At 32.2% G+C, this 20709-nt stretch overlaps 2 protein-coding genes across 2 annotated transcripts in view; one reads left to right on the top strand and one right to left on the bottom strand.

Annotated features, from left to right (window-relative positions):
- Positions 1-6558, top strand: part of LOC129226950 (uncharacterized) — a 43905-nt gene extending 37347 nt beyond the window's left edge. Inside the window, exons 7-8 of the mRNA XM_054861579.1 lie at positions 5674-5782; positions 6529-6558. Of these exons, the coding sequence (XP_054717554.1) occupies positions 5674-5782; positions 6529-6558 (139 nt within the window). The remainder of the gene's footprint in view (positions 1-5673; positions 5783-6528) is intronic.
- Positions 6559-16445: 9887 nt separating this feature from the next.
- Positions 16446-20709, bottom strand: part of LOC129225503 (GATOR complex protein WDR59-like) — an 80398-nt gene continuing 76134 nt past the window's right edge. The window contains exon 26 of the mRNA XM_054859931.1: positions 16446-17636. Within this exon, the coding sequence (XP_054715906.1) occupies positions 17500-17636 (137 nt within the window). The 3' untranslated portion in view covers positions 16446-17499. The remainder of the gene's footprint in view (positions 17637-20709) is intronic.

The following is a 20709-nucleotide window of genomic DNA, read 5'->3' as shown; positions in this document are numbered from 1 at the left end:
CTCTCCCCTGAATCCAGCCCTGATAAAAAATATTAATATACTAGAAAATTGCTTCTACATTTGAACAAAGCCATTGCCTGTTTGGTGATATGTAGATAGTTGAAATTTTAACCCTACCACCAGTGGATTAACCCTCCAGTAGATAGCGTTAATTGTTTTCGTTTCTTCGTTTTCCTAAAATAAAAGTCTTACCAGCTAAACAGTTAAGCTACTGGATCAAGTTCAGCCTTGTCACAATAAAGCCTTTCTATGCATGTTTAAACATTACCAAAACATATTATCAAATTATATATCATGCCGTGGCGCAAGTTTCATTGTTGAAACACGCAAGTTACTCTATCATCGGCTATTATTTATATGAGGATTGTATTTTACTATAACTAAAAGTACCTAAATAAAACACTAAATGTTTGTACAAATATCAAGAAGCATTAAAAATATTTGCACTTAACATTTTGAAATACTTGAAGAATATTGTAATAATATTTCTAAGCTGTATATAACATATCAAAGCATGGATCAATGCAGAGACCAACATTTCACATTTTACATTCCTAGGCAGTGTCACCTCTTTTATTGTACTTTGAGCAAAACTACACATCTCCTTCTATTTTTTTTTTTTTGCCATTGTTTTCAGCGGATAACTTTTTAAAGTAACTACAATGTGAAGAACTTCAGTAATTTTTAGTTGTTTCACTGTCATTGTCAGAAATATTGATTGATAAATCATTCATAACTTTAGATATTTCCTCCTTAGAAAGATAACGAGATCTTTTAGTGCTGGCTACGCAGATGAAGCTAAAAGTAAAACCCATGCCAGAATATCTCCAGAGTACGTCGTACGCTCCTTCAAAACTCCTCCAATACTCCTTTATTCAGAAAATGTTTTTAAAGGGCCTTTCAAACTCCTTCATTTTTGTTTTAATTCCCTCAAAACTCCTTCTTTTTTAGTTCAAGACTACATAATCTTCCTCTTTGTTACTTAAAATCCTTCAATTCACAGCTTAACTTCGTCATAAGGGTGATTTTAATGTAGTAACTTCGTTTTTTTTCCATACAGATGTGATTTACAAAATGATCATAGAAGTGATTAATGTTGGTGAAAATATTATTAATTAATTGACTAAGACATTTAATAAGTGAAGTAAAACATGCTTAAATGGTGCTTGGCTATATTTTCAAGTTTTATGATTATTGCTTTTCCCTCCACCACACTCTCAGCAGCAAAAGTCAGTTTGTCTAACTATTATTTAAAAATACACAAGTAGATTTACTATCTTATGTGATTGTGTTAAAATAAAATTGTTTAGTAAGTTGCAGTTATGATATTATAAAAATAATCATCCACGAGTGATGTCATTTCTTGAAGGGGAGACGAGTTCATGAAATTGTGACAAGGCGGAAGAGACAGGGTGTCAAAAAGTGACATCACACAGTTATTACAACAATATGTTTATAAAAATATGACATGTGACAAGAGGAGGAGTAAGGTTAAGTGTGACACTTTGTGACAAAGAGGGAAGAGGGGTCAAATATGTTTGAAAAACTGCGACATAATTGAAGTACAGCCCATTAGTAGTCCTTCAAAATCTCATTTTGCTCCTTCAAAACTCCTCCATAACTCCTTCATTTTATTTCTGAAATTGAGTACGAACCCTGTCTCCCATAAAATCCCGTCCTAAAAGAGAGAATCCAAACTATAAACAACCACTTCAAAATGAGTATGTGTTTCCCTTCCGTTTTCACCCGGTTTACATTCACAAAAATCCAATAAATCACAGATAATTGATGGACGTTATCCTGATGTCATTGAGAGTGATACTGATAAACATGGATAATGGAGCATGGATAAGTAACACCATCTGACAGTAAATATTTCATTCTAAAAGGATAACACAAATGTGCGGCGGTCGTCCTGCTGTGTATAATTGGCCGTAACGCAAGATGCATCATTTGGCTCTGCGCGGCTACTATTGCTTATGTATATTTGCATATGCACGTCATTCATTCCGAATGGGTTAACCGCAGTCAAGACCAACATTTGAATGAAATTATATTTAGAAATAAATTTCAAGAATGGTTCTAGTGTATAATAATAAAGATAATTCAACAAAATTGATTTTTATTTTTGAATAAAGTACCTCTCAATGAATGAATCACACTATAGATTTTTCCACTATAGACAAAAGTCATAGATCCACATGAATTTTTGCGACTTCTTTCGGTGTGTATTAGAAATTTAAAAGAAAAAAATGTGTTTTTTTTAAGCTTATAGAATCACGTATAGTGATGTAAAATACCCGGGTATTTATTTTTAAGGGTAAATACCCAGGGTCTATACCCGGGTAAATATCCAAAATGGGTATTTACCCGGGTATTTATTTCAAATATTTATATTCAACTAAAATACTTTTCTGTATGTATTCCACTATGTATATATATAACCAATCATATACAAAACAATACATTTTTGCCTAAAAATTGTATTTTGATTACACATTTCAAGAATTATTGTGTGAAACAACTTAGGGATCTAATATGATATTCACATTAAATGTGTTGGATATGCCTAATCAATGTTGATAGCCAAATTTCAGATATAAAAAGCCATTTTACAAAAAGTAAAAAGCTTAACAGGTTACAAATAAAAGCAAACATCAATTTTTTAAGGTCCTAGTCTTTTATAACCCAGTAATATGCCCCTGCATGACATGAGCACTTAAAATTCGCAAAGCCACTTCTACTATAATACCGGTTCCACGTAAACTTCTCCACCATAACAAAAGATTCATACTCTCTAATCCTTCCCACAATATTTTCCTTCCCCATATCCCAGTCTTTTCCTTATAATGAACAAGTTCAGTCTTCAGTTGAAAACTATCTAATTTCATATGCTTCCCAACTTGATAGATAAACGTTAAACCATCGAGCAGATCAGGTGGTTTCAGATCCCCCGCCTTGCATCATTGTATCCAAAATATCTGCAGCAAGATGAATTGGACCCCAATGCCAAATTCTTTCCTTTCTTTAAAGTTATTCAAAATTTCTATTTCTTCATTTTTTTGCAAAGGGGACATGGGAAGCTGTTCCAGTAATACATTCTCTAATTTGTTGAACTGCCCATTGACCAAATGTATTTGCGGATCATTTGACTCCAGAGATAAAGTCAACTTCACTATTGGCTCTAAAATATGAATCATTTTATCAATACGAAGTCAAATAACTTCATCATCTAGGAACCTCTTCTTTGATGCACTGGACAACTGGGATTCACTGACTGCTAGATTTTAAATTACTAACTTGTTAGCTTTTAAACTTTGGAAACAGTACCAATAACTGCCCCATCTGGTTTTCATTGGAAGTTTTAAAGAAGTAGCAGATTTTGCCACCTCTTGTTTTGAAGTTTGACGAAAATTGCTTGTAATACATGGCTTTGTTTTATGGTTTTCACAATTTCAATTGTATGTGACAGAAAATTTGGAAGTGATTTACACTGCATTTTTTTTTTTTTTTTTTGCTTATTAATGTGAAAACTGTTTCTATATTTGCCACGTTATCACTTAAACAGCAATAAAATAAATAAATAACATCATAGTCTTAATAACTTCTCAGTTTATTCTTCCAAACATCCCTCATGCTTCCTTTTTTTTTTTTCATTTTGGATATGGCTAACCTAGATTGTTATTTTGAAATCCTGAAATTCATCATTAAATTGCTTATACTTCTCCAGTTATGACATTGAAACGAAAGATTCTTCGGTTTACAATATGTTTCTTTCATAATTTCATCAAGTCTTTCAATAAAAAATATTATAAACTGTGCAACACATATGTATGTATCGGTTTTACCAATTATTTCATATTTAGATTTACAAAAAAAATTTCCCATTCACTTTTTGCATTTTTTTGTAAAATACCCAGGTTTTGGGTATTTACCCAGGCTTTGGGTTAATATCCGGGTAAATACCCAAAAAATATTTACCTACCCGCTGGGTATTTACCTGAGCTGAGCCTTATGCCTGAGCTGCAGAACTATTTTCAAATGTTCAAAATCAAAAACCTATTCAAATGTGAGAAGAAAACTGGCAGAAATTCTGCAAATTTCAGTGAAATTTCTGCAGAAAATATGCAGAAACCAGGGTGCCAGAAAAAAATCTACAGAAACCATGGTGCAGAAAATCTGAAGAAACCGCAATGCAGAAAATCTGAAGAAACCGCAATGCAGAAAATCTGAAGAAACCGCAGTGCAGAAAATCTGCAGAAACCGCGATGCGGAAAAACTGCAAAAACTGCAGAGCCAAAAATCTGCAAAAACTGCGGTGCCGAAAATCTGCAGAAACTGGTGCAGAAAATCTGTAGAAACTGCAGATTTTCTACAAATATCTTCCAACTTAAGATAGAATTTTGCAGAAATTCTGCAGATTTCTTAAAATTAGAAGAAAATCTAAAATCCTTGCAAATTACGATAATTTGGTGGAAAGCTCGCGATGCTGAATTCAATAAGTCCTTTGTAGGACTTTCCCAATCGATCTTCAGCCACTGCAATTTCCTTCATACACTTATGTTTTGGAAACATACCTACATTGAAACACATCCATCGCCAGAAATCGCATGTCTTGTTTGAGATTTCAATCCTTTTGCATCCAGAAAATATTTAAGTTATTTAAAAAGTTTTGAAGTGTTTTGTTATATGCAACCCAAACTCGACTCATGTTATTTATTATTTCAGTAATTTCCAAATTCAGTAACATTATTTTAATTGCTCCTTCATGCCATGTAAAATTAACAAAAAAAAATGTAGTTCGACACCTAGGTTCGGATTTTTATAAAATTTTGTATCTTTGCTCTTTCTATGCATTTTAGAAAGCATATAAGCTATTTTTAGAGAATCTCAATCGGTTTAGGTTTGACACATTGTTAAAGTTTTTTTTGATTTTATAGTTTTCATGATCAACTAATTTTCCAAATTCAGTGCTCTTTAATTAGTTATTTTGTTGAAAGCTGTGATGTTCCTGGAAATATCTCATTTCCACAGAAATAAATAGCAACAGTCCAGTAAGAAAAAAAATCCCATATGAAACAATTTTGATTTTTGTCACCCAATTTGTGGAAAATGTCACGTTTTTTCGCGTACAATGCTTGAAGTACTAGCAGAACAATTTTGGTCACATGATTTTACGTTGCAAAACATCGTAAAGTATTCAGCTTTGGGGAACACGATACATACTGACATGATTTATAATATGCACATGATTAGTTAGTTTAAAAAAAGAGTAGAAAAGCTATTTATAAAAAGTCTTGTATAAAAACAGTTTTCATACTACACAGTACAAATTAACCGTGTTATATGTGGGATTTCTGTACTGCAAAATTTAATATGTGGCTGTTTTCTTTACACATTATTATTTTATTTTATTTTAAATGAGAGACAGGCATATTTTGTTTTCGGAAATCGGCCTAGAATGTTAATAGAATACATTTGACATAATTTGCAGCCTTATCTAATAGAATATTGATCTGATACTGGAAAATTAGTGTTGGTATACAGCATAGTAGAGGCTTGTTTAGTTCTAGACGGAACTAGTTGTTTTTAAACAGTGCGGCACAGGGAAATGTTTTCTTCAATAAAAACTTCTTTAGTGAATAATTAATTCAGTTTGATATTTATTTTTAGGGCCACCCCATCGATTATTGAATCTGATTTGGACATCAATGAGCCTCTCTTTGATTATTCAACTGTAACAAAAGAGCAAGCATCTATTCTCACAGATATTAATTATAAGGTAACTGTTTTTCATGTGCAATGTTTTAAAAAGTGTAACTTATAATTTATATATATTGTTTTAAAATCCTTAATATGTGCTGTAATTCCAACAAAAAGTAGTTTTAGGAACAGATTTTTTTTCTTTGGAGGCAAACCAAACATAAAGCAGAAGTACAACTACTGTGCCAAAATTTGCTGGAAAGATGAATTTTCCTGAATTAGAACAACGCTTGCCATAATTTTTTGATTTGAACTTTTTCAGTTTGAGTATGCTAAATTTAACGACTGCTATTTGCAATAGATGTTTTTTTCCCCGGTCACTAAATGCAAGCACTGTACAATTCTAATAACTTATTTAGAGTAAAAAGTGAATGTTTGGCATACCTATAGTTATGTTCTTGATGTCATAAGTTAAAATCATCTATACAGTTGAACTTGCTTATAGCAAGCCCTGTTTCAACGAGAACTCAGATTTAGAGAGGAAATTAAAAAGATTTGGTTGGTACACTGTTAAGTCTATAGGAACAGAACTCGCCTGTAACGAGCAAAGCCCGCTTAAAGGGAGCAATATTTTTGTAACTCTTAAAATGTCTGCTGATTTCCTCCTCAGGAAAGATTAAATAATCCATTAAGATTTTGAATTCAAAAGAAAGTTAGAGATAAGACATAAACAGATGATAACACGGCCCTTTTTTGAAAATCATGGAATAGAGAAGCATTTTAAAAATTATATATTTGTTAAAAAGAATGTTATATTAATTTCAGAAACATACTTCAGAGGATATTGTAGCTTAAAGTCAAGAGAGAGAGAGAGGAAAAAAAAAGAAGTGAAAGCTACTATCATGACGAAAAATGTGAGGAATTTGAAGTTAAAGAATTTGAAGTTGAAGTCCCCGACATACTTGGCTTCTAAAGTGCAGAAAAATTTCAAGCTATACTCAGGAACATTGAAAATAGCACCCGAAAAAGAAAGCATTGGATTAAAGTGAAATTTAAAGTACAGAATAATACAGATGAGAGATAAACTTGATCCCAAAATCTAGACACTTAAACAAATACAGGCTAAGAAATGAGCTAAATACAGTGCTACTTCAATGGCGCTTTGGACACCCTTTTGCTGCAATACATGCCACAGTACAGTCGGACATCAAGCTAATTAAACGTCTGATGTTGTTCTGAGGCCGATGGACCCCACAAATTTTTAACAGCCACTTCTAAATCTTCCACAGAGTACCACGGCGACATCTGGTGTTTCAGCTGATCCCATAAATGCTAGGGGACAAGTCGAGAAAGCGGGCTAGCTCTGGAAGAGTCTCAAACGGACGTAAGAAGTATTGAGAAACTCTAGCTATATGAGGGCGAGCATTATCTTTCTGGAAAATTGCTCCTGGGAGGCCATTGAGGAACGGTCCTAGATGTGGTTGCAGATCGTTATTAACATAACGCTGGCCCGTTACAGTTCCACGTACCACAACTAGAGTGGGCCAGCTTTCATAGACTATAGCCTCCCAGACCACTATGCCCGCTGTGCAGGCAGTGTGTCGTGCGATAGAATGTGGTGTGGTACCTTTCTTGGCTGCCTCCTCATCCGTGCGAGGATACCCTCTGACCCCAAAACGGATCGGGATTGATCACTGAGCACCACCTTTTGCCTATCTGACATCCCACATCGCTCTAGCTTTGCACCATTGCAGACAGCGTTGCCATGTTTCGGTGTTAAAGGGAGTACATGAAAAGGGTGCTTGGACTGCAGCTTGATTTCCGCAAGACTTTTAGAAATGGTTCGGGGAACAACTACTACCCCTACATCTGCTTGTATGGTGAAACGAGTCACTGTGGGATCCACGAACGCTTGCAGCACAATCCTTCCATCCTCTCTCCTCATGGTTTTCCTGGACACTCCAGACCCGGTGTTTTGCACGTGGGTACCATCTCGTGTCCACTGCCTCTAGCAGTTTCTAACGGAACACTCTGAACAATTCACCTGGGCAGCAACAAGGTTCGTCGACCAGCCTGCAATTTTCTGGACGGTGATCAAACCTCTCTCAAACTCGCTTAACTGTGAGAAACGTTTTCTAACTCATCTACCTGGCATCCTTCACTCAATAAGGTTCTCCGACTATCAGGATGTAATCGCAACATTTATAAATCTTACATTATGCACTGGTTTATTTAGCACCTTTTTCCCGATTTAACCGGTGCTGTAGGGTAAACAATCATGCACATTTACACCAAACTTAGATCATTTGCATATCAGATGTCACTCTTATATGCAAAATTTTGCCATTATACCTTTCTTCTTTCTTGGGGCGCTATTTTCAATGTTCCTGAGTGTATTTTGAAGCCACGGATGCAAATGACGTTTCTCGGACCCAACGTTTCTCGAGAAGAAATAACAAGAAAGAGACAATAAGACATTTCAAATCAAATAATCAATTTCTTTGGTACTGTACAGAAATATAAAAATAAGAAATCAAGGATGTATGAATTTTTATGATTTTTTTCACGAACATGTCTTTTATGAGCGAGCAGAAATCGTATGTTATAAGCAAGTTTGAATGTATAAACAAATTTTTTTAAAGCTACAAATTTGATCGAATAAACAAGAGTCAAATAAAAGATGTTCTGCTGTATTTTACTAGTTGATAACATTTTCGCACAAGAATTCAAATTATATGTTTAGTCATCGCAGGTCATGTTAGTTTTAATTACACAAACAATTAAAATATGATAGTGAGATAAATTGATTCTAATGTGAAATTGCTGTGTCATTCCTGATTGAAGCAGTAATATAAACAAATACCTATTTATTTATTTTTGCAGACACAAGAAATGCTAAAGAGAAGTAAAATACTTTCCAGTTGCTTAAGACTCAACAAGCATTATAGAGAACAGTTGTTTGTAAACACAAGACGTAAGTAAGATAAATAAATACCTTTGTGCTGAAAAATAATGTTAGAAATAACAACGTCAAAAAGCACAAATTGCAGATTGCTGCACACATGTGTTTTGGCATTACAAGGAACACCTTTTTCAATGCAAAATAAACGATCTTATGCATATTTGTTGCATGTCTTTTCATCCATAAGCTCATTTATTTGCTTTTTGACGTTGTTATTTCTTACATTACAAGACGTAAGTTTTGATTTTTTTTATTACTGTATCAATGAATAACAAATTATTGTTAGATAGACTGTAAATGATGTACAATGAACTTTCTCAAATAAATGGGCCTGAAATCTGCAGTTGTATAAAATCCTCAGAAGGTTTGCAGGGCTGTCCGAAGAGGAGGGCGAGTGGGGGCAATCACCCCGGGTGCCAATATATGAAAGGACGCCATAAACTAAGCTTTTACTACATTTAAAAATTTTTTTAGCATTATTATTTTTTAAAAATAGTTTTTAAAATGTAACACATCAGATTCCAGATAGCATGTTTAATTTTTTTAATTGATATAAAAATGTTCGAATTTTTTCCAAAAAACGTCCACCATTCTGTTTGAGGGGGCATCAGAAAATATTCGCCCCAGGCGCCGTCCTCTCTTGGGACGGCCCTCAAGGTTTGAAATGTAAAAAAATTAAATTTACAATTTAATGTTTATGAGTTTGAATGATATTGAGGAATTTAAAAATTATTAAATATTGAATATTTAATGAGGAATTAAGAGATTTTTTTAAAGGTTTAATTTGCATAAGTAGTACAGTGAACACTGGTTAATTGAATCAACCACTTTAATGAATCAAATCATCAAAAACAGAACAAAATCTAGCTTTATTGAAGTAGCCGCTTTATGGAATTGTAATTGTTTAGAACAAATGTGATTCATATAAACAGCGGCCACTGTATAACATGAATTAAATGCCTCTATCATTATTATTTTAATTCTAGGATTTGCTGTAACCATAATGACAGGTTTTGTGATTTAATGCTAATCTTTGGTTTACTTTTTATTAATAAGTCTACTACTTTAAAAAATGATTTCAATTTTTATATTTTATCTGGGCATACGTAAATTGATAGGTTTAGGTTAAGGGTTATGTAGTTGTTTAGTGATGCTAAAAAATAAAAATATGAATCATTAGCAGAAATTTCAAGCAAACAAGAATTGACCAAAAATTGTTAAAATAAACAAAGGGCACAAATTAAAAAACTTAAAATTTTTATTAAAAGGAAGTTTTTTTTGATAGAATAGCATGCTTTTCTTATGTATGAAAATTTCTTTATAAACAATGATGATAATCTTGAAAACTAATATTGCAAAATTCTAAAATCTACCAAGTGCTTGGTCCCGAGCTATACCGATTGAGACAGTTGATTGTACTTTTACATCTCTATTATGAGAGTTAGTGATAAGCTAATTAAAAATGATTTGTAATATAATGATGGTACGTTAAATTCTCTTTCTTAGCAGTAAGACTTTTCTGGTAAGAATAATAATTTTGCAGTTCTTTCTATACAACTGTGCTAAGCACAGCAGTCGTATCTGCACTTTTTATCGAAATTGAGTTATTGTTACATATTTCACATATATACAATGTTTTACGGTTATTTATGAATGGGAAATATTTTTATAAAATTATAAAAAAGTGAAATTTGAATCAAATATTTGGGGGCGTAAAACTTTAAATATCAATTTCTCATTTTGAGCTTAGCTGCAGATACGATTTTTGCACTTAGCATGGCAATATAGTTTGTCACAAGATTGCTAAAATTTTCAAATTGTTCCAACTCTTGTATTTTATTCTCATCACCATGTTTATGCATCTTTCGGTTTTCTATGACTTTAATTAGCGAAGATATTAAGAAAAACCTTAGTGAAAGGCACTTTGGTACAATGCCAAATTCGACCTTCGGTTCTTTTTTTCCTAAGGCGAAGTTGATCTCGCTTTGGTCAAAACCTCTTTTCCAGTGCTTATAATTTCTTTCTTATTCTGCTTAAAGCAGAATTTATAAATAGTTCAAGTTAATGGTTAAGTTACAAGGCACACGGTGAACAGGGAATGAAATGATTCTAGAGGTGTACCACATAGAAAATTAATGCACTGCTCATTATTTAATGTATTGATGCAGGCAATGCATTTTTTGATGCAATAACTTTTTCCTCTTTTCCTTTGAAGGAATGTAATTTACGTACCAAAAATGTCAATACATTTCTTTTGCTATGCAAAGCCCCCAAAGTACTGTTTCTGTACTTCGGTGGAACAGAGTTGTACATCAACCCGCTGTTGGCGGCTAGAAGGAAATAAATGTTAGGACTTTCATTTGTTTGAAACTTATCCATGGCTCATGATTCCCAAATCTCACAGTCTAATTTTCTTTTTCATATAATTGCTCCAACTCAATTTTTCGTTTACTCTTTTTTGCCATATATAGTCAACTTGCAATAACTCGAAGCCTTATGAATTGAATATTCCTTGATCTTTTAAAATTGCAGTGGATCCCAAACTTTTGAGAAGGCTATGGGAACTTCTTACAACTCAAACTAACAATGATACGTAGGTTTTAGCTGGCCCCTTGGGACTTCCAAGTTATTGATAGTTGATTGAATATATATTAAATATATTACTTGGTGCTTAAAATACACCGCCAGCTCAGTTATTCCATCCGAGGACTGCAGTTTTGTGCTTTTTAGCACTCCTCAGCCCGGAATAGGAATCAGAACTGAGGAATTTTGGAATAACTGAGCTGGCGGCGTATTTTAATTATTTCTGCCTTAGCCCTGGCTTGAGGGCGGTAACTTACTACAAAATATATTACTTGGTGATTTGAGAAGATTTTTTTTCTGCTTATAGTCTTTAAAATAAATATTTCCTTTGATGCAATGAATAAAATGCATTCAATGATTTTTTTTTCTTCTAGTGTTGTTGAACTTAGAGAGTCATGACACTCCAAGAAGAACAATTAAAAATATTGTTATCAATGACAAGAAATGTTTTCATAAATTTAAAAGATAGTTTTTTGTATTTTTTATCGAGATTTTATGAATTGTTTATATTTTATGTGTAACTCATATACATCAATTGCGCACCTTATATATTGTCTGTACTAGAATAAACTTCATTCTATATTTTATCACTTATCTTCATTCTTCATTTGTAGTTCAATAAAATTTGTAAAGTAAAAGACTGTCAAATGCTAAACATGTTGATTACATTCTCAGAATAGGTAATAGGTAGTGGAGAAATGTTCATTTTTAAAATTTATTTTCTATGGTTAGAAAAATCTTTAAGCGTTCTTATTATCTTATTACTGTTATACATGCGAAAGTTTGTGAGGATGTTTGTTATTTTTTCATGCAAAAACTACAGGATGGATTTTAATGAAACTTCCCAGTAATATAGCTTATACATCAGAATAACATATAGGGTAGTTTTCGTGCTGTTACTGAGGGTGTTAGGCATAAAAAGTTTTTCTCATTAATTCTCTAATATAAGGGTGAATAAATTCTTGCGCATATTAACATTATATGTCCATCAAAAGCTCTGATTTTCTGCTGAAGATGGCATCTGTTCGAAATTTCTAAGTAGAATAAAAAACAAGTTATAAGCTTTTTAGTTCCATGTTCGAAGGCTTTCATTAACCCTGTTCAGTGTATCATCTCAACTTGGTCGATTGCTAGAATTGTTGTATTGTTGAATATTTTTGCTCAATAATTGAAATTTCCCAAAATAACCAAAGCAGGTATTATGGGATTATGTGCGGTTACAATTTTTTAAACATTGGTACTTCAATAGCCATACAGAGATCTTGTATGTGCTTTCGTTTCTAAATGAATACTATTTTGTTTACACTTATTGCTATTTTACTTTTATGGGTAAGGAAGAAGCTCCATTTTTAATCACTTCAAAGCAGTGTGTTTTGAGTTGTTTCGATTAAAACACATAACGAATGAAAAGAGCGATTGTTTCTCATAATTATTACTGACCCAGGCAATGCTGGGTATTTTCGCTAGAAGAAAATAATTTTTAATTAATTCATGTAAATGCAAAAATAAGGTCTATGTTCTTTGGTGTCAGCGTTTCAAAAGTTTCAGAATCTTCATCTGAATTTGAAATATTTTCTAAAAGAAGTTTCAGGTCTTAGTTTGACTGTCTATGGGTTCATAATTGACCTCAACTATACTGTTCTTACATATGAGTCAACCCCAACCCAGGGTTGTGATTTTAACCACTCAAAACTATAATTGATAAAAGGGACAGTGGTTGAAAGTGATTTTTAACTATCTAAAAGATATTTTGTGATTCTGTTTAATAATTTGTGACTTATTTCAGGGGTCTGGCCAGAGGATATTTGGGTCCGTTAACGGACCCTTCACAAAAATCCGATCAACCAAAACGGACCTTTCACAAAATCCCGATCAAACAAAACGGACCTTTCACAAAATCCTGATTAAACAAAACGGACCCTTCGCAAAATTCTGATAAACAAGATCAGATCTGTCAAATTGTTTATTAAAAGAGCAAATCTGAAAGCAAAATAACGCATATTTCTGTGTATAAACTGATAATTTTTGGAACCTTTTTTAAGTCAAATTAGAGGGATCAGCTTATACAAAATCAGCTCATTTTGAAAAAAAAATTAAAAAATCGGCACTCTTGGGATGCTCCTGCAAGCGATAAATAATTGCTACTGCCAAATAAATATAATGGTTGTTTGTTTTATCACAGCTAATTAGCAGCGGTGTTTTTGTAAACTTTTCTGAAAAGGCATTGCTAAGCATTTTTCTCCGCTCATGATTTAATAAACAATAATAATATATATCTGCGAAATGAACTTATAAAAGCAAAGGGATAGTAAGGGTGAGGAAAAAATATGATCGCTTCAGATAGTGTTACCAACTTCAAAATTATCACCACTTAGCGTCTGGCGTTGAACCTTTATAATGACTTGATTAGAAAATATTCTCATCATTTTGCCAACTTGTCAATATTTGCGTTTTTACGGTGGGTGCGGTGCGATGTTTAATTGTTATTTTGGGAGAAAATTGTATGGGTTTTGATTTTTCGATGCTGAAAAGGATGATCAACTTTAAATAAACTCTTTTAATTACAGTTTTTTTTCTTTAGATGTCTACATTTTGAAAAATGCAATCTTTTAACATCCGATATGAGAATCATATTTTGTTCTTTTTTCAAGCTAACTTCGCTTTATTAGGATTCAAATAAATGAAAAGTCTCTTTATTTCTGTTAGAACTCTCATTTCAAATTTTTAAAGCAAAATTCCATTTTCTGTTATGAGTCAAAAATTAAAATGCTAAATAGATGGTTGATTTTATTTTATTTTTTGGGTCAACTGTGTCCACAGATATTAATGATATGTTTATCATAGGACTCTAAAATGCAATTTTAAAATAATTTTATCAAAAATATTTCTTTTACAAGCCGTTTTTATACTTTTGATAGTATAATTTAACATAATGCAGAATGGTAGATAAATATTGATACTTGAAAGAGCGATGCCCCCCCCCCCCCCACCACCAAATATCAGAAAAAAAATCCAGAATGATTTTCTCGACGTAGAAGAGGAAAACACTCAACTTTAAGTTTAATTGATGCAGTTTGTGCCATCTCAAAATTCTAAAATTTCGTTTGAACAAATTTTTTTTTTTTTTTTTTGCGAAATTTTTTGATTTTTCACAAAATTAATTCATTTTTCACAAAATTATTTGATTTTTCACAAAAAACGGACCCTGTAAAAAATCCTGGACAGACCCCTGTATTTATTTTAAATATTTGAATGGAAAAAACTACATAAATGTAGCATGAATGCATAAGTTTTTCAATCTTATTTTGGAACTAAATTTGTGTGTCTAAAATGGATAAATTTATCTCATTTCATAATACACTTATTGTTACCAGTTGTTTCTAGTTAACAAAAAAATTTTGATCACATTAAGCAGAGGCTACTGTATAAACAAAATTCTGTTTGATTGAAGATAATTGATCAATGAAAGAAATGCATAAAACCTTTTAGTGTCTTACAAAAAAAAAAAAAAAATTAGAAAATCGACTTTTTGGTATGGAAAATTTCCTTCTCACATGACACCCTGGTAGCAATTCTTCAGGAAGTATGCAAACTACTTTTTAACTGGAGGGGAGGGGGGGAATAAGAATTCTTAACGTGAAAAAATTACAATTTCTGCAAATAGAAATTTGTACCTCAATTTTAGGACAAAAACCAGTCTCATACTTTAATTTTTGAGAAGGGAGAGCTCAAAATTTCTCTGAATGATTAAGTGCAGGTATACACACATATGTACATCTAAAGAAAAGGGGGAATCACATTTGAGCATTTAAAAACTAACATTGTAATTAACAATGCAAGCTTGCCAAATCGTCCAGCAAAATTTGCCGGAAAAGTATATTATTAGAAAGTTTCATCGGAGTGTTCCTGCACACTTTGAAATGATGAAAAAAATTGCGAGCTTCTACAATGTACTTTATTACATAATGTATGACCTGCCAATCAGTTCAATAAAAAACCATACTTAAACTGCAAAATACATAGCTTTGTATTTTTTCTCAATACATTGTATTATGTGCTAATGAAATAATAATAAAAAATAACATAAATGGCATTAAAAAGTATATTTTTGAAAAAAAAAATGCAAAAAACAAGTTTCCAATGAGTAGAAGACAAATAGGAATAATCTTGAATATTAAAAAAAACATGTCTTTAAAATCTAAAATTTAAGAAAAATCGAAACTTTTTAAAATGAGGGGTGTTTATTTTTTCACCTTTTCATAGCGATGCATGGTTGTTTGATTCTAAACAAATATTACATTCAAATAAAATGTACTAAAAAATAAGAAATAAAAGTTTTATTTTGTTACTGTAAACATTTAAGAAAAACTTTTGAATGTGATTTAATCTACACGTTTGTATGAAAAGGTAACTCAACATTTTTGGCGATTTTGAAAAAAAAAAAAAAAAATTATCAATTCCAAAGTGTCATCTTTTTCATTAAAAAAAAAAATACTTAAAGCATTCAAAACTATTAGTGATGTCTCAGATTGATATTCTTGAAAAACCATTGCGTTACATTTGGTTTCACAAGATAGCTTATCGTTTAGTGCAATCCTTTTGGCAGTGAATAATATGCACATCAATATTTGAAAAATTTCAACAGTATTTAATCACAGATTTATGCTTAGGACTGGCATAGACCAATTCATTGTTTCCTGGAGAGAGAAAATTAATGTGAAATTGGAAAATTCAGAATTAAATAAAAAGAAAAATGTAAGAGTTTAAGGTGATGTTTTAACATGCTTTTTAAAAAAAATTAATAAATTCTATCAAAGTTTTCTGTTTGTTTTGTTACCATTTAAATTGTAATTTTTAAGCATGCATACTATTCTATTTTTAAGCAACATATTTGATGCTAGTTTTTCATATCTAAGTCAAATTTACCATCAGACTATTTTTGAATATGTGTCGCAGACTTTTGAAAGAATTTATGCTACTGGTTTTGGTAGACATTCAAAAACACCACAAGTTGTATTGAAAATTATACCTGTTCTATGCTCATATGACATGTCAAGCCTAAAGACTACCTTGCATAAATTAGAAGCTGCAGTTAAATGATAATAAAAAATTCAAGAAGTTTTTCAAACATTTATTTATCAAAACAAATTATACATATCGCTATATACATATCACATATTTAATTAATTTAAAATAATCAAGTTTCAAATAAAGTTCAGTCAATAGTAAAACTATCAACACTAGTTATTTTTAAAAAATTTAATGGAAGGAAAGATATTTCAATATGAAATATAAATGGAAAATATGTTCATCAGAATTGAGGCAGAAGAAAAGGAATGTAAGTGTGCTTTTTTTAAGTTTAGAGTTTAATGATTAAAATTCAAACCCCTAAAATAGACATCCATCATTTTTTTCCTTTTTCTAAATCTTGCAATACAGCAACACCATACCAGAGCTACTACTACCATCTCTTGTCTTAACCTCTTCCCTCTCGCTTTCGTGAATATGCCGGGCTGGGGTTTCGATCTTCATTTCTTGCGCCCGTGATATTGCCGTGTTGGGGTGTGCAATATTAACGCCACGAAACGATCAAAATTAATTCATTTTTTTGGCCCAGAATACATTTTATTTCTCTTTTTATACACTAGACGGCAGCACCAGTCAATTTTAAATGTAATTGCAGAGATGCAGGAAGGAATTTTGGTATTACTTACCAGATTGTGACGTTGGCCTCTGTATCTCAAGCTTTGAAATTTACCACACAAGAAAAATTTACTTATATTACACAAAAGATTAATAAAATTCTTTTTTAATGTTTAAAAGACATATTTCTTAAATTTTTGCTGCTTGCTTGGGCTTGCTTGTTGACTTTTCATAAAATTTTAATTTTTTTTTTTTTTAATTTCAATCTAAAAAATATTGAAAATGAAAAACTGAATGCATATTGTTCATACACTTTTTATATAATTTTCCTAAATAAAAAAATAGACACTTTTATGACCGTTTTCTTGAAAATTATCCGATTGTTGAGGGGTTAAATCAGATGAGAGTTTCTCCTACTATTTGAACTGATTATCTCAAAAGTTTTAATTTTAGCACTTACACCCCTTTGCTTTAAATATACAAAGGAATATCTAGAAAATTAAGCTCAACATGACAATTATTTTTTTAGATTCATATTTATCAAATGAGATTCACTGGTAAATACTTTGGCACTTATTGCTTATAGATTTATTTAAATATTTGTAGTGTCATGTACCAAAAATATCATTATTTTCTAAGCATTTGCAGCCACAACCAGTGGGACAAACATCTATATCGCTAAACCATTCTTCCATATGTTTTGTGTGCCCGCCATGTCCACACACCATACAAAAACTTGAACAACCTATAAAGATAATTATCAAAATTGTATTTTTGCTTTGCTTCAAAGTTTAACTAAGAAAATTATACTGTTTTCATTCAGTAAGTTTTTTCAAACATTGAAAAATCTAGTGGCATTGTTCATGATATAAAATATTTTGTGATAAAAAGCTTTCTTAAAGTTTTATTAATCCTCTCAAGGCCAAGTCAATAAAAAATAAGGTGGAAATATATTTTTACATTTGATGAACATAAAAGGACAATATAAATTCAGTTTCTTCTTTCAATAAGCTTTTATTACACTTACTCGTTTGTTGATTCTTCGGTAGATGGACGAAGTTTTAAATTTGGAATCAAAATGTCACTATTTGAAGTAGGAGTCTCATGTGAGGTTTAGGGTGAAAAATGGGTTAAGTTTAATCAAAGAAACAAATGCTTCAATTAAATCTAAATCTGGGTAATCATAGATCAGAAGAAGCTCTGTTCTCAAGCAGTTGTGTAGAACCACTGCATTAGAGGCACCATTTATTACAAGTCACTTTAACCAATTTGGAAGCCACAAATAATTTTCACACGTTTTAAATAACATAATTTTCTTTCAGGATGGAAGATACATCTATTTGTTTATATTTATTTTATTTACAGTTCAAAGAAATAAAAGAACATATGGAAATGTTCTTGGTAATATGATTTTCATGGTTCGTATGCTTTTAAAAACCCTTAAACTGCTTGAAATTAAAAGTTTCATTTGAAAAACTTTATCTTCAGTCCTTGAATTTTTTGATTTATTTGGAAAGGTAAATTTAAAAAGTTGTCTCTTTTTTTTTTTGAGTTTTCCCAGTTTTATTTGTCACTCCTAAAATGTGATTTTTTTCCAGAAAAATCTGATTAAACAAGACCCCCCCCCCCTCTTTTTTTTTTTTTTTTTTTGAAGACCGGCGTCAAATTTAGTGCATTGAAGGAATCGACTTATATAAGACTTACATTTATCTGAGTTTTCAGAATTAATAGCTCATTTTTAAAAAAATCCTAATTCTGGAAGCTGGCCAACATCGAGCTCGTGCTTTGCTAAAAATTCCATCCAGTTTTTAAGATTTCAATCCATTTGCATCTTGCAAATTTTTCAATTAACAACTTATTATTTTTTTTTAAATTTGATTTAAACTAGTAAATAATTGACCACAACAATCAATGTCATTATTTTCCCAATCTACAGCTTCAAGCGTTGGCACTCTTGAATCGCATGTGACCAGTGGCGGCTCGTGGGAGGGGGCCCAAGCCCCCTCACTTTTTTCAGGCAATAATTTGTAACTTTTTATTTATTTTCCTTTTTTTTTTTGTGCGTACGCGCTTGAATTTAAAAATGGATTGCACCGCATTTCCTGCGTATAATCGGCAGTTTATCCGTTAGAAAAGTACAATTAATGAGGTGGGATGAAAAGCCGGTGAAAGTACCTCCCTTGCAGCCCCTTACCGGTGCTGCAAGGAAAGCGTACTGCAGCACTGGAAAAAAAAAATTTTTTTAAAAATTAATTTGAATTTTTGGCAACTTGAATTCAAATTATGTTTTTCGCAATCACGAGCGTGTGTGTTTGTGTAGGCGCATGTGTGTGGGTGCGTAAGTGTATGTATGCATGTGTGTGAGTGAGTGTTGTGTACGTGCGTGTAGGTGTTCGTATGTGTGTGTGTAGGCATTCGTGTGTGTGTCTGTGTAGGCGTTCGTGTGTGTGTGTAGGCGTTCGTGTGTGTGTGTGTGTAGGTGTTCGTGTGTGTGTGTGTGTGTAGGCGTTCGTGTGTGTGGGACATGGACGCCACCGCCCAGCAAAAGTGGATTTCGGGGGACAGTGCTGAGGACCAGCCGCGCCGCCGCCGGTGGACAGTGGTGCTGCAGGCCTGGTCCATGCTGAAAAAGGCACGGACGCCAAAAACGGTCAAGTGAGAACAATAAGCAATCGTGATTGCTCAAAAAAAAAAAACAATTTAATGAATGAAAAATTTAAAGAATTTTAAAAATATATTTTTTTTTAAACGGGTTTTGAAGCTTTTGCAACAAGGCGTAAAAGGTTTTGTCTAATGCTGAAACTTTTATATGAACTGAAACTAAACTGTGTTGTCTTATTTTATTATTTTGAAAAAGTTCAGACTTTCAAAAAGTTTTCACAAGTCTTTGATAAAGCTCAATTTATCTTTGAATGCTCATTGAAAAAAAAATTCCAATTTTGTGTATAAACCATGATTTTAGAAAGAATGATGCCAGAGTCAATTTCTCATTTTGTATTATCTAAAAAAGTGTTGCATGAAAAAAATATGAATTTCATATGGTATCAAAAATTCCGTTCAAATACAAAAATGGGTAAAAATTTATGGCAGCTATCCTCTGAGCTCAATCTATATATATAAAAATGAACGTTTGTCTGTATGTCATCCATGAACTCAAAAACTACCCGGCAGATTTGGCTGAAACTTTCACCGTTTGTTATTTTTGGTACTGGGAATGTTTATAGACCAGTTCGAAAAAAATCTGATCGATAGTTCCTTTTGCATTCCAATTTAAGTCACAATCCATTGGATAAATACGAATAAAATTATCGGCTGCAGAAATTAATTCGCGTGAAAGATCTCATTGATAAGAAGTTAGCTGTTGCCATTTTTCTTGAGTTAGAACAAATAAATTCTTTCTTTATTGTTTTATGGCTTTTAATGCAACGGGAGGATTTAAAACTTTTTCTATTTGATATTTTTAGCGATTGATTGATCTTGCAAACTGCGTGAGTACAAAATTTGAGTATAGTCACGGCTTCAGTTGATACCTGGACCAATTATTATAAAAATTGCTATAGATATGTAATTTTCCACGGAGAAGGTGCATAATATGCTCATCGAAGCCACTCGCCACCAGGTGGCACTGCAGAGTAGCAACTTCTGCCCCGTTCAACCGATTGTCATGAAAATCAGTATAATGATGTATTCTTTTGTTGGCGTAGCAACGCGCGTCGGGTACAGCTAGTATCATATAAATTATGCAACACTGTACATAGGTATTCATTCAAAAAAAAAAAAAAAACAACTTCCAGAGAATTACTAAATTTGTTTTGATA

The sequence above is a fragment of the Uloborus diversus genome, chromosome 7 (genome assembly GCF_026930045.1).
Source record: "Uloborus diversus isolate 005 chromosome 7, Udiv.v.3.1, whole genome shotgun sequence".
Classification (NCBI taxonomy): Eukaryota; Metazoa; Arthropoda; class Arachnida; order Araneae; family Uloboridae; genus Uloborus; species Uloborus diversus.
This window is presented reverse-complemented; position numbering and strand designations above follow the sequence as displayed.